Source organism: Bidens hawaiensis, unplaced genomic scaffold (assembly GCF_021521415.1).
Source record: "Bidens hawaiensis isolate Kalapana, Puna unplaced genomic scaffold, B.hawaiensis_p1.1 tig00001236_1, whole genome shotgun sequence".
Classification (NCBI taxonomy): domain Eukaryota; kingdom Viridiplantae; phylum Streptophyta; class Magnoliopsida; order Asterales; family Asteraceae; genus Bidens; species Bidens hawaiensis.
The window spans coordinates 3973470-3999005 of NW_027491070.1; the positions used below are offsets into that span (position 1 = coordinate 3973470).

The 25536-nt window shown below is 34.3% G+C and overlaps 6 protein-coding genes and 2 pseudogenes across 7 annotated transcripts; 1 reads left to right on the forward strand and 7 right to left on the reverse strand.

Annotated features, from left to right (window-relative positions):
- LOC143566780 (putative uncharacterized protein YDL057W) lies at nt 1-2624 on the reverse strand. Its single transcript, XM_077053389.1, has 7 exons — nt 2474-2624; nt 1778-1912; nt 1366-1490; nt 1109-1191; nt 728-849; nt 438-602; nt 1-362 (listed from the first exon to the last, which is right to left on the reverse strand). The coding sequence occupies exons 1-7, from the start codon at nt 2622-2624 to the stop codon at nt 82-84; spliced, it is 1062 nt and encodes a 353-aa protein (XP_076909504.1). The 3' UTR covers nt 1-81.
- Nucleotides 2625-4174: 1550 nt separating this feature from the next.
- LOC143566789 (uncharacterized) lies at nt 4175-4659 on the reverse strand. Its single transcript, XM_077053395.1, has 2 exons — nt 4575-4659; nt 4175-4458 (listed from the first exon to the last, which is right to left on the reverse strand). Exons 1-2 carry the CDS (start codon nt 4657-4659, stop codon nt 4175-4177), a joined length of 369 nt encoding a protein of 122 aa, XP_076909510.1.
- Nucleotides 4660-4851: 192 nt separating this feature from the next.
- Nucleotides 4852-6008, reverse strand: LOC143567958 (uncharacterized). Its single transcript, XM_077054231.1, has 4 exons — nt 5956-6008; nt 5317-5435; nt 5145-5227; nt 4852-4984 (listed from the first exon to the last, which is right to left on the reverse strand). The coding sequence occupies exons 1-4, from the start codon at nt 5984-5986 to the stop codon at nt 4852-4854; spliced, it is 366 nt and encodes a 121-aa protein (XP_076910346.1). The 5' UTR covers nt 5987-6008.
- Nucleotides 6009-6902: 894 nt separating this feature from the next.
- LOC143566800 (uncharacterized) lies at nt 6903-8929 on the reverse strand. Its single transcript, XM_077053402.1, has 4 exons — nt 8779-8929; nt 7675-7793; nt 7279-7361; nt 6903-7110 (listed from the first exon to the last, which is right to left on the reverse strand). The coding sequence occupies exons 1-4, from the start codon at nt 8795-8797 to the stop codon at nt 6903-6905; spliced, it is 429 nt and encodes a 142-aa protein (XP_076909517.1). The 5' UTR covers nt 8798-8929.
- A 786-nt stretch (nt 8930-9715) lies between these two features.
- On the reverse strand, nt 9716-11740 carry LOC143569578 (putative uncharacterized protein YDL057W). The gene is made up of 6 exons (XM_077055457.1): nt 11697-11740; nt 11106-11227; nt 10706-10788; nt 10455-10576; nt 10150-10314; nt 9716-10084 (listed from the first exon to the last, which is right to left on the reverse strand). Exons 1-6 carry the CDS (start codon nt 11713-11715, stop codon nt 9786-9788), a joined length of 810 nt encoding a protein of 269 aa, XP_076911572.1. The 5' UTR covers nt 11716-11740; the 3' UTR covers nt 9716-9785.
- Nucleotides 11741-12177: 437 nt separating this feature from the next.
- Nucleotides 12178-15340, reverse strand: LOC143569555 (putative pre-mRNA-splicing factor ATP-dependent RNA helicase DEAH5 pseudogene; annotated as a pseudogene).
- A 1839-nt stretch (nt 15341-17179) lies between these two features.
- On the reverse strand, nt 17180-18892 carry LOC143567968 (small ribosomal subunit protein bS16m/bS16c-like; annotated as a pseudogene). Its single transcript, XR_013141500.1, has 3 exons — nt 18676-18892; nt 18545-18590; nt 17180-17534 (listed from the first exon to the last, which is right to left on the reverse strand). The product of XR_013141500.1 is annotated as a small ribosomal subunit protein bS16m/bS16c-like (transcript).
- Nucleotides 18893-21955: 3063 nt separating this feature from the next.
- On the forward strand, nt 21956-23988 carry LOC143567976 (heat stress transcription factor A-7a-like). Its single transcript, XM_077054248.1, has 2 exons — nt 21956-22287; nt 22959-23988. The coding sequence occupies exons 1-2, from the start codon at nt 21994-21996 to the stop codon at nt 23688-23690; spliced, it is 1026 nt and encodes a 341-aa protein (XP_076910363.1). The 5' UTR covers nt 21956-21993; the 3' UTR covers nt 23691-23988.
- Nucleotides 23989-25536: the final 1548 nt, after the last annotated feature.

Genomic DNA, 25536 nt, shown 5'->3' on the forward strand with positions numbered 1-25536 from the left:
GTCAATACAATTATGCTTCTTAAAAGTTTTATTTTTGTTCCAGGTACCAAAAACAAGAACACAACATAGTTCTTCAGAGAGTCATGCTCTATGCATATTGTCCTTTAAGAACCCCAAAACAACCGACGCTAACTCGTCTCTGTGGTTGGTGTAATTATGGTTAGCCCCTTCAATGATTCTTAACTCATGGTTGGGTATGATCTTGGCAAACTCCAAAGCATCTTCAACTGGAATGATCTCATCAACTGATCCATGAACGGTCAACACCTTGCAATCTTGGTCAACTTTAAGTCCCGCTTCATGCATGTTTGTGTTCAGGCGTTCCATAAGACTTTCCTCTGTCACACGATATACTAATGCTCCTAAATAAGCAGAAAAAAGTTGTAATTCCATTTCCACAGATACGGGTCAAAACAGATAATCGTAAATGTTTAAACCTTTTCTGGATTTGATGTCAACAGAACCATCTTTTTTCACTCTTTCCAGATTTTCTTTTCCCAAACGCTCCTCAATGCCCCTATCCATCTTATATCGACCAGACAAGTTTACAACTGTGTGAATATCGTGATGTAAAGACGCGTATAAAACCACCACATTCCCACCTGCAAAAAGATATTATTTTGTTAGCTCTGAAACTAATAACCATGTTGGCTTTCAATGTTAAAAGTCAAATTAAAATTGAAGATTGTTTGACCTCAAGACGTAAAATTGGCTAAAAAAAACATACCTTTACTATGTCCAAGAATTGCACTTATAACACGATTTTCTGCAGTGCAATGTTGGATTACTGCATGTAAGTCATCAACCTCCTTACGATAATTACCAAATTGAAATATTCCTTCACTTTCCCTGAAATCCAAAAGTTACTAGAAAACATTTTGGCTTACGGGTTCAAATAACCAGAGCTAATTTGAAAAATGTTAACCATTTAAATATTAGACTTATAACAAAGTGCCCCTGCTTATAGCATGTACATTTAGTTTTTTTTTTTGTAATTAGATAGTTTCTTGAAACTCAAGAGGATTCATATTTCATACTAGCTTTGAAATTGGCAATTAGTCAATTTGACTTCAAAAGTCAAAGTCCATCATTTAACATTTTCACTTACCCGTTTCCTGAAAAATCAAAGCGAAAAGCACTAATCCCGTGTTTCTCTAACGCAAGAGCGAGTTCCACCATCATACTGTAGTCCTGGAGAAAGAACAAAACTCACAATAAGAAGTGACAACTTTAACCATAAACAGGTTAACGATCAAAAGGGCCGAACAAGGCTAAATATGTCGAAAATCGTGCAAAGTGTAATCTTGATGCTTCAACCTCTTAAATCAATATATTGAACATCAAAAGTAATTGAATAAGATGTACCTTTGAGTCTCGGAAGCCATGACACAAGATCACAATTTCTTTGGACCCCGTTTCGTGTAACAGACCAACTAGTTTTTCACCATACTTGTTTTCTATAATTATTCTGTTCTGTTCAGTTTCAGTCCCTGAAACAGTTGAATAATAATGGATGATAATCCCAAATCTTGCAGTATAGCTTTATAAATCAAACAACTTTTATCCTTGTAACTAGTACATCCCATTTGGCTTATCAGTTATAACTATTAACGTGAAAAGGGGTAATCTTTTAAGTTGAAATTGGCATACACTAGCATTATTAATTCCAAAGTGAAATGGGTTAATCTTAAATCAGAAATGAACACTTAAAGCAAGTATCTTTAGTGTAAAATTGAAGTGGGTATACCGAAAGATTGCCTGAAAAGTAAAAACTGACCTGGGTTTTGATCGGAGTTTGCAGCGGTGGTGGTGGAGTCTCTGGCAGCCATCTGCAGCTTAATTATTCGTCGTCTACTGCTAGTGTTAACAGTGAGAGTGTGAGAGTGGTTGTTGATGGATTTGAGTGTAGAATCTGATAATGATAAACAAGCAACGTTTACTAATTTGGAGGGTGTTAAATAATAATAAACCATATGAACCATTGTCAAGTGTCAACCTTTTGGTTTGGTTTCGAGAATATTAATGTTTTATTTATTTAGTTAGCTATGTGGAGCATATGAAAGCTAAATAGTTAAGCGTGGCTATCAAAAACGAATCAGTGAGTTCTTGGATGGCAATTCATCAGGGATAATATTGGGGGTACGAGAAGCCGAATGTTACAGGTTATTACCCGTTGGTCTGTTGATCACATAAGTGGTGTATTGATATTGAGCCATGAATCTTGATGATTATAATAATATGATTTGTTATTTAAAACAAGTCATCACCAGCTTAGCATACTTGCCATCAAATAATCATTTAAGCACACTTCAAGATAATTATATAATTCTACATCCATACAAATACTTTGCTTCAAATTTTATTTGGTTCAAAGAACACAAAATGGTTCCTCAAAAGGTTCATATCCTATGCATATTGGCCATTATGAAAGACAAAACAACAGAAGCTAATTTGTCTCTTTTGTTAGTGTAACCATGGTTAGCCCCTTCAATGATTCTTAACTCATGGTTAGGTAAAATCTTGGCAAACTCCAAAGCATCTTCAACTGGAATAACTTCATCAGCTGATCCATGAACAGTCAACACTCTGCAATCTTGGTCAACTTTAAGGCATGCTTCATGCATGTTTGTGTTCATCCATTCCATAAGACTTTCATCAGTCACACGATACAGAATTTTTCCTACATAAGCATGAATATAGTTTTGTAATTTCACATACGCGTTATATCATAACTGATTTTATTAATTTAACTTTTTTGGATTTGATATCGATAAACCCATCCTTTTTTGAGGGTTGTTTATAAATGTTAAAAGTCAAAATCTTGAGGGTTGTTTGACCTTAAAAAGTCAAACTGTAAAAAATATATTTATTTTCAGTCACAAATGAAACTTAAAACAATGTGAGCAGTGAGCACTCAAAAAGAGTTTTCTCAATGTTAAAAGTATAAAACTTGAAGCTTTTTTTTACTTCAAGAAGTCGAAACAGACAAAATGATGTACATACCTTTACCGTGTCCAAGAATTGCAGTCACAACTCGATTTCTGCAGCAAAGTGTTGAGTTACTGCTTTTAAGTCATCTACCTCTTTATGATAGTTACCAAATTGGAATAAGCCTTTACTTTCCCTGAAATGTAGAATTCGCTTTACTATCGTAACGAATCAGCAGAAAATATATGCATTTTGACTTGCCCGTTTCCAGAAAAATCAAATCGAAAGGAACTGATCCCTTGTTTTTCCAACGCTAAAGCAAGATCTGCCATCATAATATAATCCTGGAGACAATGAATCTTTCAAAAATTACAAATTCATTTCAAATAATGCATCAGAATTCTTAACTTTTTTCAAGAAAGTGTTTTCTGTTGTTGCAGCAGCTTAAAGCTGATACTTTGATGCAATATTCTAGTTATTTAATAAACTTATTCCATTTAATTCATCTTATATAACTAAAGATTCAATATTTGGAACACAAGAAAAGAAAATAATTACGAACCTTTGAGTCTCGGAAGCCATGAGCCCATGGCACAAGATTGCAATCTCTTTGTACCACGTTTCGTGTAACAAACCCACAAGTTTCTCGCCACAATTGTTTTGTATAACTATTCTCTTCTGTTCAATCACTGAAGCCAAAAATTCAATATAAGGCATATATATATTATTCTAACTTTGATGTTAAATGAGATGGTTTTGAACCATGACACAAGATTACCATCTCTTTTGACCACGTTTCGTGTAACAAGCCCACTAGTCTCTTCTGGTCAATCCCTGAAACGTTCTCAAATATTGTAGGATCAAAACTGCAGACGGGTTAATCATACATTCAGAACTTAACATTTAAACCAAAAGTGAATTTAGCGTGAAACTGAAGTGTGTATGCTGAAATATCGCCTGCTTAACTCTTTGAGAGTGGTTCTAGACTGGTTTGAAAATATGATAAAACAAGGAGTCTTAGTGGTGTTTATTAAATTGGAGTATGTGAAATAAACTATGTGAATCACGCATCACGTGTCTGCCGGCATTTAGTGAGCTTACAAAATGTGAATGTTTTGTTTATGCAGATCTCAAGACAACACATGCAGAACACATCTCATTAAAGTTTAATGGTGCATAACTGACTTAAGTTTCAATAAATGGTGACAGTAAACTTATGGATATTTAAGCAAATTCACATTTACAGTCAGGAATCAAATTTTAGTTTGGTCTTCAAGAAATCCAAAACAACAGAAACTAATTCATCTCGGTGGTTGGTGTAATCATGGTTCGCCCCTTCAATGATTCTTAACTCATGATTGCGTATGACCTTGGCAAACGCTAAAGCGTCTTCAACTGGATTGATTTCATCAGCTGATCCATGAACAATCAACACACTGCAATCTTGGTCAACTTTAAGTCCAGCTTCATGCATGTTTGTGTTCAGAACTTCCATTACACTCTCCTCCGTCACATGATCCAACAATTCTCCTAAATAACGGATCAGTTGGAAAAATAAAAACATTTAGGTAAAAGAAAACCGCTCAAACGGGCCAAAGCTTGCTCAAACGACACACACACACAAATATTAATTGTATATGATTAACCTGTTTCAGATACGATGTCGATAAAACCATCTTTTTTAAGTCTTTCCAAATAATCTTTTCCCAAAAACTCTTTGAACCTATCCATATTATAACGACCAGACACATTGACAACCGTCTTGATATCATGATTTGAAGATGCGTATAAAATGAACTCACTCCCACCTGCAAAAAGATTTTCCAGAAAACAATCAGGATAAAGTTTATATCACTTTAAATGCAAGTTGCTAAAGAGCAGTACATTTAGTTTTACATAAATTTGAAAATGAAGCCAAATAAGCTAAAACAACATACCTTTACTATGTCCAATGATAGCACTTACAACACGATTTGCTTCACTGAAATGTTGGATTACTGCTTTTAAGTCATCAACCTCCTTACGGAAGCCACGTTGAGGTAAGCCTTCACTTTCGCTGAATAATTGTCAAAGAAGATTTGCCAAATTTTGTAGAAATATTAGCGTGTCATTTTTGTACATCATGTGGCATGTGATAGGACATTTAATAATGAATCAAAATCTGGTAATGAATTATAACTTAGTTTCTATCATCCTATAAACGCTATAGAATTTACCCGTTTCCTGAAAAATCAAAGCGAAAGGCGCTGATTCCATGCTTCTCCAACGCAAAACAGAGGTCCACCATCATACTATATTCCTGGAGCCAACAAAACATCCCACAATATGTTAAAGAAAATAAATATAAAAACATTGAACATGAAAAGCGAACGGAAAGGTAGCATGCACCTTTGTAGCATGGAAGCCATGGCATACGATTACAATCTCTTTAGATCCTGTTTCATGTAACATTCCCACAAGTTTCTCGCCGTTATTGTTTTTTATAACTATTTTCTGCTGTTTAATCCCTGAAAACATGTAAGACTATCTAGTAAATTATCAAGGTAAAAGTAGAAACTGGATTAAGATTACCCATCTAAAATACAATAAACACTAACTAAAATATTCTATCTAGTAACTACCATTACATAACTAACTTATAGGATATTAGAATTACCCTATAACTTTCAATAGTATGCAATTTTGAGCAGATTGCATCATACTATATTTCTTGTTCAACTTTGTTGATTCTTGCAAATATAGATAGTTTTAAAGGTCAAAAAGAATCCTAAAGCTTCTATTAATATTATTATTCAATGGCTTAAAAGTTTTGATGCCAAAGGCGCTAATCTTTTAACTTAAAGATTGAGATATATATTCTAAAACTTTATGATCATCAGAGTAAACTTCACATAAATATAACTTACAGTTTAAAAATCATAGGATGAAATGGGTTAGTCAACAACTCAGAAATGAAGTCAAAAGCAGCTAAATTTAGTGTAAAACTGAAGTGGGTGTACTATATAGAAAGATGGCCTAAAAAGTGACCTAGGTTTGCAGAGGTGGTTGTTGAGTCCATCTTCAGCTTAATTTGTCTTCTGGTGTATCAGTATTGTATTGGAGGGTATATTTTTAAGTAGACCTAACCATTCATTTATAACCACACATTTGCTTTCAATATTTGATCTTATCAAAAGGACATATTTCATTATCTATTTTACAAGAAAAGTATAATTTTTAAAACTTTTATTGATTGGTCAGCCAATAACAATAATATTTTCTTGTTGGTTTTTAATACTTTTGATATTATACTGTAATGACATTAAACGTTTTCCATGATACATAGCTGAATCTCAACAAATGGTGACAGTAACCATAAGAACCAGACAATCCGAATTATTAGTTTAGTTTAAAGAAAACATAAGAATTATGCTCTATGCATATTCTCTTTTAAGAAAGGCAAAACAACCGAAACTAACTCATCTCGGTGGTTGGTGTAACAATGGTCCGCCCCTTCGATGATTCTAAACTCATGGTTGGGTATGATCTTGGCAAACTCCAAAGCATCTTCAACTGGAATGATTTCATCAACTGATCCATGAACGGTCAACACCTTGCAATCTTGGTCAACCTTAAGTCCCGCTTCATGCATGTTTGTGTTCAGGCGTTCCATTAGACTTTCCTCCGTCACACGATACAACAATTCTCCTACATAAGTAGATAGACAGTTGGTGACACTTACACGGATTTAAAATTACATGTAAATGGTTAACCTGTTTCGGATTTGATATCAATAAAACCGTCTTTTTTAGCTCTTTCCAAATAATCTTTTCCCAAACGCTCCTCCAAGCCCCTATCCATCCTATAACGACCAGACAGATTGACAACAGTCTTGATATCTTGATGCAAAGATGCATATAAAACAACCACATTCCCACCTGCAAAGTTTTTTTCCAAAAAAATAAATCAAGTTAGGGTTTAACATAACCATAAAACTAATATTCATGACTTAAATCAATGAAATAAGCTATGTGAAGCTTGTTTGAGCTCAAGAAGTCAAATAAGCTAAAATGGCATATACCTTTACTGTGTCGAATGATTGCACTTACAGCACGATTTGCTTCAGTGAAATGTCGGATTACCGCTTTCAAGTCATCAACCTCCTTGCGGTAGTTACCAAATTCGAATGACCCTTCACTCTCGCTGAATAATCGTTAAAATAGAAACATTTTGAGTTGTTAGTTATACATTTTACCTTTAAACTAGAAGGTTTTTATAGTGATTTAGATACAAGTTTTATATGCATTGGTTGCTATAATCAATAAAACGTGTACAGAGTTCCGCTCTGATATTAATCTAGTTACAATGTACCCGTTTCCTGAAAAATCAAAGCGAAAGGCACTGATTCCCTGTTTCTCCAACGCAATACAGAGTTCCGCCATCATACTGTACTCCTGGAGACAACAAAACGTACCACAATTAATTAAGAATAATTACAAAGACAAAGATTTTGGATCAGGGGACACACTACCTAACAACATCTTTTCAAGGGGTGCACTATAATAAAAAGATTTTTACTTTACATTAAAGACACCACAAAAGGCATATAAAGCGCACTAATTCGTTGTCTTTTTGATGCTGTGGCAGCTTAAAAATGATACCTTTGATGCTATATGTTTGTCGCTTATAGTGATAAGAAGCCAACTATTTATCTAAAATTTAATAAAAGCATTGAGTATGAAAAGCAATTAGAAAAGTTGCAGGTACCTTTGTGCCTTGGAAGCCATGGCATACGATTACAATCTCTTTGGATCCTGTTTCATGTAACAATCCCACAAGTTTCTCGCGGCAATTGTTTTTTATAACTATTTTCTCCTCTTTAATCCCTAAAAACAAGTAAATATGAAATGTTATCAGGGTAAAGTAGAAACTGCACTAATGTAAGCTTTAACAACCTTGTTAAAAATGAAACAGATCTAAACACTTAACCTCTTTAACCTTTTTGCTCAAAATAAACTAGATTAATATCTTAATTAAAAAGTTTTTAATCATATTGAAAACATTATAATTATAGTTCTTAACCATTTTCGCGACCTTTTAAGTCCTATTTAGTGGGGGTATGCATGAAACCGAAAAAACCGAACTAAAAGAAAAACCGAGGTTTGGTTATATGTTTCTACAAAAACTGAACAGTAGATTGTTTATTTTTAGTAATTAAATTTATGTTAATAAATATGTAACTCAAATATATTAGACCATGTGTAGTGGATGGAGTCCCTAATGTGCGCGGTTTGTGCCACGCCACCGGGTTTTTTTTTTTGCTAAAAGTGGTGTAGTGGATGGAGCCCCTACAAATCATTACCTTATTATTATTTTTATTATTATATTTTATCAACCCCCCCCCCCCCCCCGCGCCCAAAGCGCCCCGGGGGGGAAGTGTTCCCGCGCTTTGGGGGCTCCATGGGGGGTGGGAGGCGCCCCGCTACGCATAGTCTTAGCCATCATGTATTATAATCAATTAGTTACTAATAAACAAAATAATTTAGATCCAAATTCATCATTTTGGGCCAAAAAAAATATTAAAGCTCAAATGGCGAAACCAAAAAAACAAAATCCGAACCGTCCACACCCAACAGTAGTATTGGGGGCTACTCGTATAAAGTTGGTTGAATAAGTTATCGGTAGGTTTCAACAAGTCAGAAATAAATATTAAAAGCAGCAAGTGAATTTACTTATTTATAGGGAAAGATGGCCTAAAAACTAACAAAGATGAAATTTTGATGAAGGGTTCATCTTCAAATCAGTCATTAACCCTAAAAGCAACCAACTTTACTGTTAGTTATATTGAATAAAGATCGCCTGAAAACTGACCTAGGTTTGCAGAGGTCATCTTTAGCTTAATTCGTCTTCTGGTGTGAGAGTTATTATCATTGACGATGGAGATGGAGATGGAGATGGAGATGGAGATGGAGATGGAGACTGCTTGGCTTGTTTGAGTGGACTTTTGCTTAAATTTTTCAAATTTGAGGGTATCCATCCACTGAACTCAATGCCCCCATTTTTTTTAATCTTTTTTCTGTAATGGATATTATTTTACTTTGATTTGATTATGGATTGTTTGAAAAGCCAAGCCAGTGGTTCGAAACTCGGGCTTGTGACTGCTCAATAAAAGTTAGAACAAAGGTAGCTAAAAAAACTTGATTAGAACCAACTTGAGCTTAATTGGCTCATTTTTGTAACTAAGCCAAACTCGTCACAAGCATAAGTCAAGTTATGGCTTGGCTCGCTGGCTCGATCTTAGGCCCATTTAACTTCAAAATCAAGCTCGAGTCTAGCTGAGTTTCCTTGTTTAATTTTGAGCTCGAGCTCCCACCCTAGCTCAACTGGGCTCGACTCATGAACAATCCTCGATTTTAACAAAAAATCAGACAAACCGGAATATACACTTTATAAGGAGTAAATAATATTTTTTTTTCTCAGTTTTGATCAAATTAAAGATTTATCTCTTGCTCACGTGTTGTCAAACTGCTAGACGATCGCTCCACATTAGTTCGAAAAGTACTCGTTTGGTTTCAGCTCAGTTTGTAAACGAGTCAAGACAAGCAGACCCACACTCAGCTCGCGCACAACACTTAATTATTTTGTTAAACCGAAAAACCATCTTTTTAAAATAAATGTTGTCCGAAGAGGAAAACGCGTAAAAAACAATCATGGCCTAGGGACTAAATCCGTAAACAGACCAAGAATGCAATCTGTTCTTTAATAGCAAATAAACGTACCCAATAAAATCTCGCACATAGTATAATGTATCTTCAGATTCAACTGGACACAAAATAACTACGCTACATGAACCAAATATTCCAAATTATTAGTTTGGTTTAAATAAAACATGGTTCTTCAGCACTATGAATATTGTCTTTTAAGAAAGGCAAAACAACCGACGCTAACTCGTCTCGGTGGTTGGTGTAACAATGGTCCGCCCCTTCGATGATTCTTAACTCATGGTTGGGTATGATCTTGGCAAACTCCAAAGCATCTTCAACTGGAATGATCTCATCAACTGATCCATGAACGGTCAACACCTTGCAATCTTGGTCAACTTTAAGTCCCGCTTCATGCATGTTTGTGTTCAGGCGTTCCGTTAGACTTTCCTCCGTCACACGATACACTAATGCTCCTACATAAGTAGATACACGGTTGGTGACAGTTAAACGGATTTAAAATTACATGTAAATGGTTAACCTGTTTTGGATTTGACATCAATAAAACCGTCTTTTTTAGCTCTTTCCAAATAATCTTTTCCCAAATGCTCCTCCAAGCCCCTATCCATCCTATAACGACCAGACACATTGACAACCGTCTTGATATCTTGATGCAAAGATGCATATAAAACAACCACATTCCCACCTGCAAAATTTTTTCCCAAAAAATAATTCAAGTTAGGGTTTAACATAATCATAAAACTAATATTCATGACTTAAATCAATGAAATAAGCTATGTGAAGCTTCTTTGAGCTCAAGAAGTCAAATAAGCTAAAATGGCATACCTTTACTGTGTCCAATAATTGCACTTACAACACGATTTGCTTCACTGAAATGTTGGACTACCGCTTTCAAGTCATCAACCTCCTTGCGGTAGTTACCAAATCCGAATGAGCCTTCACTTTCACTGAATAATTGTTAAAATAGAAACATTTTGAGTCATTCGTCACAATACTTTATTTTTAGATTAGAAGGTTATATAGTGATTTAGATACAAGTTTTATATACATTTAACTTAAAGTTGGTTATTATGTACCCGTTTCCTGAAAAATCAAAGCGAAACGCACTGATCCCCTGTTTCTCCAATGCAATACAGAGTTCCGCCATCGTAAAGTGTTCCTAGAGACAACAATGCGCCCCACAATTAGTTAAAAAAAAATTACAAAAACAAACATTTTGGATCAGGTGACACACTACCTAACAAAATCTTTTCAAGGGCTGCAGTATAACAAAAAGATTTTTACTTTACATAACAAGACACCACAAAAGGCATATAAAGCACTAATCTCTTGTCTTTATGATGCTGTAGCAGCTTAAAGATGATACTTTGATGCTATATTTTGTTGCTTATTTGTGATAAGAAGCTGCTAAGTATTTATCTAAAATTTTAAAAAAAAGCATTGAGCATGAAAAGCAATTAGAAAAGCTGCACGTACCTTTGAGCCTCGTAAGCCATGGCATACGACTACAATCTCTTTGGATCCTGTTTCATGTAACAATCCCACAAGTTTCTCGCCACAATTGTTTTTTATAACTATTTTCTCCTCCTCTTTAATCCCTGAAAAACATGTAACATTTTTGCAACATTTGAAGTCCTATTTAGTAGGAACATGCATGAAACCGGAAAACCAAAAAATCAAACTGAAACCAAAACCGATGGTTTGGTTTAATGTTTTTGTAAAACTGAACCTATTGTCGGTTTTGGTTTTGCATGTAATATAAACCGAACCAAACCGAATTTAAAGATTTTATATTTGAAGTAATTTAAAAGAATTTAATAAGGATGTAACTCAAATATTTTAACCAAATTTAAAATTTAATAAAGATAAACTCAAATAAAGATTAACAAAACAATTAGACCCAAATTCATAATTAGTGTAAAAGTGAGATGGGTAGAGGGAAAGATGGCCTGAAAAGTGAGAAAGATGAAATTTTGATGATGGGTTCATCTTCAAATCAGTCATTAACCCTAAAAGCAACTAACTTTACTGTTAGTTATATTGAATAAAGATCGCCTGAAAGCTTACCTAGGTTTGCAGAGGCCATCTTCAACTTAATGCTTCTTTTGCTTGGCTTCTTTGAGTGGAATCTTGCTTAAATTTATCAAATACCCACTTTTTTTTATCTTCTTTTTTATATTTATTTGAAAAAAAAAAAACTTTTTTTCTCTCAGTGTGGATCAAATTAAAGATTTATCTCTTCCATAAGCTAAACGGTTTTTCGGGTTTTGATCGGTTAGACCAAATCAGTTAAAAAACCGGTTTTAAATAAAATAATAATAAAAAAAAGGTTACTAATTGACGGTTAGAATCAGTTAGTAACCGGTTTGAAATAGACTGATTAACTGGGTTTTGTGTGCACCTCTACTAGGGACTAAGTCAGTAAACAGACCAAGAATACAATTCGTTCTTTAATAACAAAAAACCAAACATATCCGGTAAAATTTCACTCATAGCAAGCTACAATTTTTCTTTAATATATCTTCAAATTCAATTTTAAATTGGACGCAAAATAACCATTATGCTACATGCTATATACCATGCACATTCTACATTTATTCTTGTATTATGCAACCCCAACATTTATACACGTTTTTAGTGCGTTCATATTTTTACTTTGTAAACTTTATGCATATCCAACTTCATTTAGGTACAAAAAGAAAACAAAGACCAAAAAACAACCAAAATAACTAGAACTTCAACCCGCTGATCAACCCCGTCTTTTGCTCAACCGCCACGAGTTCGGTTCGTGGTACCTATCATAAAGCGGCTCAATCCGTTCGTGTCGCTTCCGCTTGCTAATTTTTGTTGGGTCAGACACCTTAAAGAACCGTGGTGCCAGTTCCACTAGCCATTTCGGATTCACAACAGCAACCTCACGCATGTATTCTTTTGTTGTCATCACTAGCTCATGATAAATAACCCAATCGGGCTGCCTTTGGAATAAAGCACTGCCCGGGTGTATGTAAACGGGCTGGTTCTCAACTACTGTACGGTACCCCTCTTGTGGGTCCTTTCGGGCCACATGGAAGAAGAAGCCCGCTGTTATCGCCTTTTGTATCTTTTTAAACTTCGTTCCTGCACTCACAACATCCAGTTTGTACCGGTCCATTATGGACAAAAGCTGCTTTCTGACATCTTGGGCCCGTCTCAGTGATCGGGCCTGAACAAAATTCTCGAAACACCACGGGCTCGAAAAGTTCTTAGCTTTCCAAGCGTTGTAAACAGCTAGCAAAGTCAAATGATCACCTTCGGGTTGATAAAACTTAGCCTTCTTTTGATCTGCTTGAGCTTGTTTCTCCTTCGGTCGATAAAACACATTCCCAGTTGTAATCATAGCGATTATTGTCACGATTTCATCACTACAACCCAAATCAACACTCGCTAATAACATCTTAGATAAAGGCGGATCGAGTGGGAATTCCGCCATTTTCTTACCTAATTTAGTTAAAAGCCCTTCTTCATCAAGAGCACCAAGAGTGTACAGCTGGGACAAAGCTGAAACAAGAGCTTGAACCGAAGGCGGGTCCATGAAATTGAAAGAAAACAAATCGTTCATCCCCATAGCCTTCAAGTTCAATGTAATTAACCCAAGATTCACCCTTTGAATCTCTGGAATCGAGGTTGGTGGCATTTCATTCTTGAAAGCGTTTTCGGTGTATAATCTGTAACACCTTCCAGGCCCAGTACGGCCTGCCCGCCCAGCTCGTCGAAGCCTGTGATATCGGAGTGATAACTAGCGAATCAAGACCCTGTTTCGGGTTATAAACGTTTTGTTTAGCAAACCCGGGATCGATTACATAAAATATCCCATCGATTGTTAACGAAGCTTCAGCAATATTAGTTGCAACAACCACCTTCCGTTTACCTATCGGTGCAGGTTCAAAGATTCTTGATTGCAATTCACTAGGAAGTGCACTGTAAACAGGTAATATAATCAATTCAGGCACGTTTTTACCTAATGCTTTCATCCGATCATTTAAACACTGGCAAGCGTGATCGATTTCTTCTTGGCCGGTCAAAAAGACAAGTATGTCCCCCTCGGGTTCGGTCAAATGGATCTGCATTATAGTAATCAAAGTTGCATCAAGATAATCACTTTCAGGCTGTTTGGTGTACAGAATCTCAACCGGAAACGTACTTCCCGGAATTGTGAATATCTTGCAGTTAAAGAAATATGCAGAGAACTTTTCTGCATCCAACGTGGCGGAAGTGACGATCAACTTCAAATCGGGTCGTCTTTTCACGAGACCTTTTAATAACCCGAAGAGAACTTCAGTATTCATTGTTCTCTCATGGGCTTCATCAAGCATGATAACTGAATACTGAGACAGATTCTCGTCAGTAAGAATTTCCATTAACAGCATACCCTCAGTCATGTACTTAATCACGGTTTCCAGGCTGGTACAATCCTCGAACCGAATTGAGTATCCAACTTCTTCACCTAACCGACAACCGAACTCTTCAGCCACCCTCTTGGCTACAGATTGCGCAGCTACCCTTCGCGGTTGAGTGCACCCTATTTTACCCTTGGTGGTGTAGCCCACTTCGGCTAGATACTGAGTCACTTGAGTCGTTTTTCCTGAGCCCGTTTCGCCTATGACAATCAAAACCAGGTTGTCATGAACAGCTTGAATCAACTCGTTCTTCAACTTGTGTATAGGCAAGCTTTGTCTTTGTTCTTGGAGAGAAAGCTTCGACCTTTGACCAAAAGTCAACGTCTTACCAAAAGACTCTTTCTTCCAATCAGGCATATCGTATGCAGACAACCCGACTCCCATTAGCTCCTGCGCCAGATGCCGCTCACCTGACCCAGGCATCGGGTCTTCCCATGGACGGTTCAGATCTTTCGGAATAGCATCAAGCATTGACCTTTGTTGTTGGTCTCTCACTTCTCGTCTTTCTTTTACAAGAGCCGATTGCAGCTGCGCTGCACGGCTCAACGAACCCTCCGGATTCTTAAAAATCTTCACCGGCGACATATCCGTTGAATAACGAGTATGCCCTCGTAAAAACACCGGCGTGTCCTCGTTTAACTCGGCCTCAACATCGATATCATCATCACCATCTTCTTCACGAAAACAAACTGTATCAATACCTTCTTCATCATAATCTTTCGCAGTAAAAACACCTGATGCAACCAACTGTTTCGCCTCCCATTTCTCGGGAGAAGTCATTCTCTGTAACCGCATACGAGAGCAATCAAAAACATCATCTTTCTCGTTGATCTTTACCCCTAATAACCCTGTCCTAGATGCAACAGTCTTGTTGAAGGGTAACGGGTCCTGTATAGTATCCGTAACAGGCACCCGTACCGATTTCGGGGGCAAAATAGTGTGGATTATTGTTAACAGAGTTTTAAGGAAGTAATCTGGTAGATCAGCACCGTTGTGTTTCAACTTAGTATCGAAATCATTAAGGGTTTGAGAGTTTCGGCCAATTTCGGTGATGAATTCAGCTAAAACTTTATCGGTAAAGCCTAAATGAGATTCGAGTTCTGTGGATACCTTTGAAACAAGTGATAGATACTCGAGTTTCTTAAAGCTTGCGTCTTTAACCATAATTGAACACAGGAAGCTAAGCTATTGAATCAATTGAAGGTTGTGTAATATGGGGTTAGGGTTCAATTGAATTGAATTGAATTGAATTGAGGAACAAGGAATGTCTGATTTCCAGTTATGGATTAGAGACACATAAATAGGTTTCTACTTGGAAGCTACGTTGGTTTAAGTTAGTTAACAAATGATCATTTCAATAAGATACCTTATTTCCAACTAGTCGATCAAGAATTTCTTAGGTTATTTTTTCTTAATAAAAATCTCGACGCACCTGAAAATATATTAAAAAAACAGAATATCTCTAACTAAATTGTGTCGGTACTTGAATCCCAAAAGCTCCCTACAATGACCTATGAACTGCATGTTCCTCAAATGGACCTAAGCACCCCTTGCGACAACACAGTGCATTCCCATCAACCAAAAAGCGATATTTTAAGAATGGTATGATACTCCATAAACGATACGTGTTAACCTAACCCGCCTATCAGAAATTGGAATAGGAAGAAGAAATATTGAACAAATTATTACATAATTTATATATGGTGAAATGTATTCTCACAAAGGTTATGTAAAATCACTTTATATAATTAAAAAGGTAAAATCAAATTATCACTAATATTTCTCTTAAAATTTTATAAAGGTTAAAGAATTTAAAGAGTGTGATAAGATATCAAGTCAATAACTATAGCTTAAGTATTTGAGGGGAAGTGAAGATTTAAAATAAAAGTCTCAAATTTGAATATGATTCTAACTGGGTTTTACCTTAGCGGGTGTTTAGATTGCGTGTTTGACTGTTTTCCAATGAACGACGAAACAAGAGATAGTGAGTGGGCTTGGACTACCTAGCGCTGTCTGTAATTACAAATGTATGAGGTCACCTTTTATCATCTGGTTATTCCAGATATATTCTTAGTCAAGAAAAATGATAAGATATTATAAATTGTTTTATCGAAAGAGATCAGAGAAGGCGGCTAGTGGGTTTGAAAGTGTTTTATTTGGGGAGCACGTAACTTGACTACCAAGGTGGACCAAGAACAATTCGTGTGGTCTATAATGCGATCTCAAAAAATTATCTACCTATAAATATAAAACATATATAATTTATAAATATTCATTTTATTTTCAATCATATACTCTATTCAAAAGCACTCTCAAATTCTTGTTTTTCTAAAATGATTTATTTATATTTTATTGGATTCGTTTATAAAATTTTTGTTGAATAATCTGAAAATTAAAATATACATAGTAAGATAACATGAAACATATCAGCTTACAAAAAACTATTTTAGTAAGGAAATAGGACAGACTTTGTAACCAACTAACCATTTGTTGGTATGGCTTTCGACCCTAAATAGAAACATGCCTTAACCTGCACCGATGGTGTAACCATTCGGTTTTGCCATTCAAAAGGGAGTGACGGCGTAACTTGTTGCCCGCTTACCTGCCTCTATTGTAATTGAATCATTTTATTTGTTTTTAATACTAAAAATTTTCAAAGGAAAAAAAAAAAATCCTTTTAAGAAACAAACACTAGACCTTGACCAAGATGTATTCAACAGGGTCGATCGTCTAACTATTTAGAGTAGGACTTTCAACTCTAACCAAAAGCATAAGAACTGCATCCACTCCACGAGTCCACAGTGTACTCGACTCTAAATGTGGGAGCGTGTCTTGCACAGGAACGATTGTGTAACCACACACTAACACTAGACGTTGTTCAAGGACTTTCAATACAAACTGTTTTACCTAAAAACAACATATGTCGTAACTATTATTATTCATCCAACAGTCGTAAGCTAGAAAAATAATTTAATAAACAAAGAAGTTGTTCAAATAAGCAATCCTAAACGCCCCTCTAGTTTTATACACACTATAAAAGATTAAAAGACAGTAAACTGCATAATAAGAAAGTTTCAAATCTAATGAAGACCCGAAATTACAATAACAGTGATCGCTACAATGTAAAATTTATTATAGCATCAACAATTTACCACATTATAACATTGCAAATAGTTCTGAACATAACCATATAACCAACCGCAAACCCATAAGCATAACTAGCATGCATCAAAAAACTGACAGTTGGGAAGTTGACAGATTATTTTCTTAAGCATCCACTGATTCATTACTAGGTTTGGCTGGTTGCTCGGGGATCAAGACCCGTCCAGTCAACGGGTCAACTGGGCGGGTGTCACGAGGCCCTCCTTTCCGACCCATTGCAACCATTGGTGGTGGTGGTAGCAGCCCAGCTCTAAATAAAAGACGTTGAACTGGATCTGACGGTTGGGCACCAACTGAGAGCCAATATCTGGATAAGCATAACACATAAAGAGGCGTCAATATAATTTTCCGAATATCAAATTCGTGTCGACTTGGCCACAGATTTAACACCATGATTTCCATGTGTTTTTGGTATTTTGGTTATATAATAAGTTTAGCTTAATATTCACTTTTCAAAACTTTTTAAAATCACTAAAAATTTACCAATTTGACCACAAAAGTCAACATGTACTAGTGTATTTGGTTTGATAAAAAGGTAAGTATGCTAATAATGTTACTTACATGATCTATCAACCTAATGTAAAAATAATAAATTTAACTACTTAATAAAGGCATAAGCTGCATACAGTCTCTCTTTATTTTCTATCAATCAGTGTTAACCATCAAAATTTATGGACCAAATATACTTGGGAAACTATACTGCTATACACAAGATACATTTTTGGTTTTCCGTCAATACAAAAAAATGAAAATTGACAACTTATAAAAAATAATAGAAAGCAAGGTTAAATGAAAGCAAAAGACATCCAGCAGACCAATCAACAAAACATTACATCTAACAACTAATGTATAATGTTTATACAACAAAACAATCAACATCTAACATTCTATATAGTTTTATTTTTTATACACTTGCAATGTCTAACTTGGAACATTTAACAAAAGGAGTATGACTTAATCCTATAATAGTCTTCAGTGACTACAAAATACAAAAAATATTTTTCCGAATTGTTGCAATTTCCTTAGAATGAACCTAGTGTCATTTACTAGAAAATGAAATAAGAAAAAAAAAGTAACTAAAATTCATCAAACAAACATTAAAAACAAGCCAAGGTTCCCAGCTTATGTGCTATTATAAACTAAAAATCCAAAATTTCATGAACAAAAACCTATCAACTGATATGCAAAACAGAACAAGCAATGAACATGTACAAACACCACAACTAGTTATAAATTATTAACAGCAAAGCTAACAGTATCAAATAATTCACGTCACATGATAATTCATATTAATAGTGTATGTATCAAACAACTTACTTCACTCTTTCAAAATTAAGCCCCATTCTTTTACCACCATCTTGACCTATATTAACCAACCAACAATTAGTCACATATAGATCATACACTGACTTAATATTACAACCACAAATCAATTTACAGTGAAGAACCTGGCAAGGGGTTGTAGTAACCCAAAACCTCTATGTGTTTTCCGTCTCTGGGTGACCGGCTATCGGCCGCCATAACTCGGTCGGTTCCGGCATCCTAATCTCGCTAATCTCAGCCTCACCACCATTGCTTCTTCCTCGCTGTGTTTTGGGTTCGTCAACAAAATCAATTTAGGGTTTTGGGGTTTCCAAAAGATACATCAAGTTTTCATCTTTTTCACTGTTTCTTGTCAAAAATGGCACCCAAGTTTTCTTTTTTACACTTTTCAAACTGTTTCTTGTTAAAAATGCCACCCAAGTTTTCATTTTTACACTTTTCAAACTTATGACGTTGTTTATGTTTTGTTTGTTATTAAGTAAATAATGTGTTCACGAACACTTACCCAACGAGACTTTATGTTCGTATTCTTTCATTAAGGAAATGAATATGTTCACGAACACAAGTCAATTCGACAGAGCCTAAAATTCTAGATTGTGTATTTTATTTTAACCCCTTAAGATCGACTTTTTTAATAAAACCAATATTATAAGATAAAAACATATTACTTAAGTTGTTTACACACAGGTACCTAACATGCATGGCCGTCGTATAGGATAAAAATGAATGTGTTATCTTATACTTTTAGGGTTTTGATACGTCGCGATCATACGATTTTACTTATTTACTATATGATTTGGAATCGAATATTTTCTTATGATAAAACCAAGTAGATAGGATAAAAGTAACTGTTTTAGCCTCTATATACTTCTACATATTTTTTTCTACATACCTTGATCACTTGTTTCATTGTCTTATATGTTGAAATCTTGATAAAAAGTAAGTTTTTTTTTCTACAAATTCATTGACGTGGACAAAGAAGAATAACAAAATTGAAGTTTGATTATTAGTTTGAACATTGGAAATTATTGTAATCCAAAAGAACAAACACAAGAGAGGAAAACAAAGTCTGGTATGTTAGTTTGGCACTAACCTTCAAATATACTGGGTCGTTAAATATTATGGAGTGAAGTGAGCCCCTAATAGATCTGAAGGGAACCCCTTACAATACTAAGCAAATAGTGTAGTGGATAACCCATGACTTTATAATAAAAGGGTATGTGATTCGATTCTCTTGGTTAACTGTTTTTTTTTAAACTTTGTTTTAAATATGTTTAGGGTATTATAAGAAAATTTTTAAATGTCACGATGCACGAAGCTCTTGGTTTAAGTTTAGAATTCGTGGTTGATATCACTCCAATTTGGTTTTGGTAGATTCATATTAAAGTTATCGTATGGATTGCTTGTCAAAAGTGTTCACTTATGACTTAACTAAGCAAGTAAATTCTTTTAATTTACCTTAACAATGTTTGGATGGAACTCTTATCTTCCATAAAACATCCAAGTCTATTAAGTATTAATATTCTCATATTCTAAAACCAAGTGTTAGATTTTCAACTGGCTACCTTAACTGTGTTTAAGTGAAGTTTGGTTGTCTAAGTGGAGTTTTAATTTCTCTTAGTGAGTTAGTGTTAGGCCATACAAACAACCAAAATTGTGTTATTCTTCTTTGCCGAATCGTTAAACCGACTCGAACTATCAAACCGATCCGAAATTTTTATCCGATCTTATGAAATTGAAACATTTAAAATAGTGAACCCATGAAAAAAAAAACGTGAATCCATCACGATATATAAACTATAATCAACTATTTTACACATTTCACCCCACCACAAGTCTTGTCATTGCAGTGTATTAACTATTATATAAAACCTTTCAAAATTAACATGGCGTTTTCACATTTCACAGTTACCCGCATTGGAACGGATAATCTAATAACCTTTTTACTTTTAAATTAATTAATTTGAACACTGTTAACTAAGATAACAAGTCGGCAACGATGTTATAAATAGTGCAACCTATTGGATTCATGTATCTTATCAAAATTGGATTTTGGACGCGTCTGACTTTTTCAGTTAGGCCCACAATAAAAATTTTAATGAGAGAATTTGTTACATCTCTATAAATCATGGTTGTACATTATAAATTGGACTAAGAAGATGATGCCAAATTATAAGTTTGTTTTAACATGTTAAAATTCATCTATGTATTTAATATTTAACCCTTCCGTTTTGACTTTTTAAATAAAACCAATATTATAAGAAAAACATATTACTTAAGTGTTGTTTATATACATTGGCGGTTGCAGAGGATAAAAATAACCATGCTAGTCTCATAATTATGAAAACTTTATATTTTTAGGGATTTGATACGTGGTAAGCATACGATTTCATTTCTTTATAACTGTGTTGTTTTGAATAGAATATTTTCTTATGATAAAACTAAGTAGATAAATTTACGTGTTTAAATTGCATATTTTTCTCTACATATCTTGATCATTATATATTAAAATGTTGATAAAAATTAGGTTTTCTTTTCTACAAATCCATTGACACCGGCAAAAAAGAAAAATGAAATTGAAGTTTGACTATTAGTTTGAACATTGAAAACTATTCTAATTCAAAAGACCAAAAGAAAAAAAAAAGTCTTATATGTTAGTTTGGCACCAATCTTCAAATAGATTGGGCCATTGAATACTAGCTAACTATGAAGTAAACGAACAAATATAAATCTCTGCTAATTAGTATATTTTTAACAGGGTTTAAAACTACTTTTAAATCCTCAATATCTGTGTAAGCTTTCCTGATGAGATGACAAACATTCATACTGATTTTGATGTTTTAAGCTTAACTCATTTAAAGACACGTAACGAGAAAACTCACTACTCTATGAAAAACTCTATTGATTCAATTTCAAATAAGAGCACTCAAAAATCTGAAGCCTAAACTATTACCCTCATATTATTACACCAGGAGGTCAATTGCCGCTAATTAGTGATGATTTAATATAAAATTGATTAATAATTAATCTTAGAAAATATAGCATCTAAATGTAGCACTACGTGTCATGATCTTGGATAGATTTGTGAGGGGCCCAAAGTGCATATATATTTTGTAAAAAAGTAAAGAGAACATTGATGAAGTAGGTCCAAGTAAACACAACACATATGCATACATACATGTCTCATATTTGGAGTGTACAAATGGCAGCACCTCCATGAGTCTTTCGACACCTCTCTGTCTTTCTATCTCACTCCCCCACCACCGCTAACCACCGGCAACAAAAACTATCCTTATATTATAATTATACCATAACATCATCTCACACAACCCGGTCTTTATTATTATTTATCTTTCTTTCTTTCTTTCTTCTTCAAACACTAAACAAACACTCACATATATATGGCAAGAGTTAAAGAAGAACATGTGGAAGATCATGATCATATGATGGAATCAGTGAAAGAAGAACCCATGTTAGCTGGTTTTGATGAACTACAAGCTGATGAGTATGTATGGGCTCCCAAGCCCATCGAAGGGCTGAGAGACGGTGGGCCTCCACCGTTTCTTAAGAAGACATTTGAAATGGTGGATGATCCAACAACGGATGCTATAATATCATGGAGTAGTTCTAACAATAGTTTTATTCTTTGGGATCCTCACAAGTTTTCTACTGATCTTTTGCCGCAAAGATTCAAGCACAATAATTTCTCTAGCTTTGTTCGCCAACTCAACACTTATGTAAGTAATTAATCTTTGCTTAATAACTTTGAATTATTTTTTTATTTTCTTGCATTTGTTCAAAGCTGCAAATTAGTTGAAAGTTCAATTATTTAGAACATATTATTGGTTTGTTTTATTTTGGTTCCTGATTTTAACTTTTTATAGTGTGTTTTCCAATTTCCAGATAGAAAGTTTTGACCTTTGGTCAACTTAAACAAATAAATTAAAGATTATAATATCTTATTATTGTTCAAGCTCAATTTTATTTTGTATTATTATTATTATTATTATTTTTCTTTTCTTTTAATGTGTCCTCAATACTTACTTACCCTACTTATTTTGGGCATGCAATGTTTTCCGGATAGAATTCGGACAAACTGTTGGTAGTGTGTGTGTGTGTGTGTGTGTGTGTGTGTGTGTGTGTGTGACTTTGCTATTAACTGAATTCTACTTTAAATGTAAGGGTTTTTTTATATCTAAATATGTCCATATCTTAATTTGATGGGTCCATAACCACAAAACCCTAATTTTTATATGGATTTTGGAGAGCTTATATGAATTAAGTGGAACATAAGCTTCATGCTACATAATTTAATTAATGGTTTAATTCATAGTTGATTTGAGTAAAAATCTTGGTTGATTTAATTTGCAAGTAAAATATGTGTTGACTAGCTAGCTTATTGTAACAGAGATTCAAGAAAATCGATCCCGACCGATGGGAATTCGCAAACGAATTTTTCCAAAAGGGTAAGAAGCATTCTTTAAGAGACATAAAGAGGAGAACAAACCAAACACAACATACACACAAACAGGAGGAATCTAGAAAGCAAGAACAGCAACACCAATCTTGTGGTCATCAAACAAACTCTAACATAGAGTCAGAGCTCAAGATATTAAGAAAAGATAGAATTGCACTTAGACAAGAGATCATGAAGATGAAACAACAACAAGAGCACACCGAAAAACATTTAGAGATGGTTCAAGAACGGATGCTTCGAATGGAGTTCAAGCAGCAACAGTTGTTAGTGTTCATGTCTAAAGCGTTTAGGAATCCGGTTTTCGTTAAGCTTTTGCAGCATCTGGTGCGAAAACAAAAGACGGGTAGCGTTGAAATGTGCAAAAAACGGAAGCTTGAGCAAATGCTAAACACGGTTAATGCTGAAGATATCGATCGGTTTCAAGAAATGTGGAATATGATAGAATCCGATGTGTTTTCGTCGGATGGATCAGTGAGTCCACCTGAAGATAAAAACACTAGTGATAAGTCTGGATCCAACGGTTCGGATTACAATTCGGAAAGCTTTATATTGTGGGAGAAACTAATGGAGGATGAACTAATATTCGGTGGCGAACAATCCGGTAAGACTGATCAAACAGACACTTATCTTCAAGAATGGGAAGAATTGATTCCAAAAGCTTAGGGGGTTAATTCTGATGCATTCATATATATGATCATAATCAGCAGATATATATGCGCCGCGGTGCTCGGGTACTGGGCAGTTGAGCATGGTGAAAAGGAAAGGTAGATGTAGAAACTAATGGGGTACATATTTTTATGTTTGTGTGAATTTTGTGTTTGTTTTGTTGTATTTTGTAATCTTGTAGAGACAATAATGACAATAAACTCCTAGTTTCTATAGAATTTAGGGTTGTAAATTAATCCTGAAGGTAGTTCAGTTCTCATGTAAATGAGTTAATTAGTTGGACTTGGCTTGTTTACATTTTTTTTATATAATTAAGAGATTAAAAAATAATTCTTCTAGTAACGTTTATAATCTATATATGTTTTTTTGTGAAAAAACATATTTTTATTAAAGTTTTATAAATGTTAAAACTTGGAAAGAAAGGAAAGTGATGTTTGGTTTGTGTCTTAATTTGTGAGTGAGACTGGAAATTTATTTAACTTAAAATGAAATAATTGGAAGAAGAAAATATATAATATTTCAAAAGATAATTTATCTGAAGTTACTATATATAGGAATGTTTAACACTTGTTATTACATTTTTGTGGTAAAAAAGAAAAGAACATTATACTCCTACGATACCCACTCATTTAGCTTGTTTGTAGGAAGGAAGGCATCCGTTATAAGATCAAAAATATGAAACAAATGGTGTACTTAAAAACGAGACTGAAACAAAAGTAAAGCATGGAGCCATTAATTGACCGTTTGTCTTATAAATAAGTTGGTCAATTTCTCTCTCACGCGTTGCCCATCGGTTGTAATGTTATATTCATTCAACCACAAACCATCTCTCTCTACCACTTGTCGAGTCTCTCTCTAACACGTAGCCATTCTCCCTCTACAATATGTCAAAATGCAAACAAATTTTACTTTAATTATGTATTACCACAAAAATTGTGATTTAATGATATAGTGGCCGGTATGATGATGCTTCTTAATCAAAGATATGAGTTTGGTTGTGTATTTAAATTCTTATATATGTGTTTGATCGTTTCATTTCTCATAACACTAAATTATAAAAATGTTTCTACAATAACTTTTTATATATATGAAAAGTTACTACCATTCTCCATCAACATATTTATACGAATGTAAAAAACCGAGAAACGTAATAAAATAAACATTTACGAATATGATAAATAATAAAATAAAAAATAAGATGTCAGAGTTTTTTCTAAGTGGATGATAAATTTTATAAAAACATTTAAATTATAGTGTAAAATATGATAGAGGAGATGTGAATGCTTTAAGACCAAGTTTTATGAAAAGGGAATAAGAAGATGGAGAAATATGATGTGAAAAAAATAAATATAAAAGATGAATAATTTACCGATAATCTAAAAAGAAATCATAATAATTTTTATATTCTAATGAACCTATTATAAAAATAAAAAAGAAAGTTCAAGAGTTGGAAAAGAATAAAAAGGCGTGGCCTATTTTGATCCTTATCTTTTTATGTGGTTTAAGATTGTTCAAGTTAATGAAGTCATATTAATTAATATTAATTTGGGTCACATTTGTGATACTAAACTCCATTATAAAAAGATACATCTAGAGCTTGTCTCCAAATTTCAAACAAAAGCACAAAACTTCCCATCGGCTCCTCACTATTTTGACAAAGAACCAAATCATCATATCGTGATATTGTATTAATCATGTGATCTTCTCTCTTGCTTTAGGTGCATACGTGTTTGAATCAGAATAAAACTAGTGTTTATTGCAATAGCATGTATCATACTTTCATGTTTTTGTTTTTTTATATATTCAAGTGAAAATGTATTTTACTATTCGATCAGTATACTTT

What these genes read in the sequence shown, in the direction of transcription:
- LOC143566780 (XM_077053389.1), bottom strand. Translation starts at nt 2,624, where the DNA reads ATGCATGAAGCATGCCTTAAAGTTGACCAAGATTGCAGAGTGTTGACT. An exon ending in TTTGATTTTTCAGGAAACGG is followed by an intron (nt 850 to 1,108) that starts GTAAGTGAAAAT and finishes TTTGGATTTCAG; the next exon opens with GGAAAGTGAAGGAATATTTC. An exon ending in AATTCTTGGACATAGTAAAG is followed by an intron (nt 603 to 727) that starts GTATGTTTTTTT and finishes ATCTTTTTGCAG; the next exon opens with GTGGGAATGTGGTGGTTTTA.
- LOC143566789 (XM_077053395.1), bottom strand. Translation starts at nt 4,659, where the DNA reads ATGGATAGGTTCAAAGAGTTTTTGGGAAAAGATTATTTGGAAAGACTT. An exon ending in CGACATCGTATCTGAAACAG is followed by an intron (nt 4,459 to 4,574) that starts GTTAATCATATA and finishes TCCGTTATTTAG; the next exon opens with GAGAATTGTTGGATCATGTG.
- LOC143567958 (XM_077054231.1), bottom strand. Translation starts at nt 5,986, where the DNA reads ATGGACTCAACAACCACCTCTGCAAACCTAG. An exon ending in ATGGCTTCCATGCTACAAAG is followed by an intron (nt 5,228 to 5,316) that starts GTGCATGCTACC and finishes TGTTGGCTCCAG; the next exon opens with GAATATAGTATGATGGTGGA. An exon ending in TTTGATTTTTCAGGAAACGG is followed by an intron (nt 4,985 to 5,144) that starts GTAAATTCTATA and finishes ACAATTATTCAG; the next exon opens with CGAAAGTGAAGGCTTACCTC.
- LOC143566800 (XM_077053402.1), bottom strand. An exon ending in ATGGCTTCCAAGGCACAAAG is followed by an intron (nt 7,362 to 7,674) that starts GTACCTGCAACT and finishes TGTTGTCTCCAG; the next exon opens with GAGTACAGTATGATGGCGGA. An exon ending in TTTGATTTTTCAGGAAACGG is followed by an intron (nt 7,111 to 7,278) that starts GTACATTGTAAC and finishes ACGATTATTCAG; the next exon opens with CGAGAGTGAAGGGTCATTCG.
- LOC143569578 (XM_077055457.1), bottom strand. An exon ending in ATGGCTTACGAGGCTCAAAG is followed by an intron (nt 10,789 to 11,105) that starts GTACGTGCAGCT and finishes TGTTGTCTCTAG; the next exon opens with GAACACTTTACGATGGCGGA. An exon ending in AATTATTGGACACAGTAAAG is followed by an intron (nt 10,315 to 10,454) that starts GTATGCCATTTT and finishes AAAATTTTGCAG; the next exon opens with GTGGGAATGTGGTTGTTTTA.
- LOC143567976 (XM_077054248.1), top strand. Translation starts at nt 21,994, where the DNA reads ATGATGGAATCAGTGAAAGAAGAACCCATGTTAGCTGGTTTTGATGAA. An exon ending in TTCGCCAACTCAACACTTAT is followed by an intron (nt 22,288 to 22,958) that starts GTAAGTAATTAA and finishes TTATTGTAACAG; the next exon opens with AGATTCAAGAAAATCGATCC.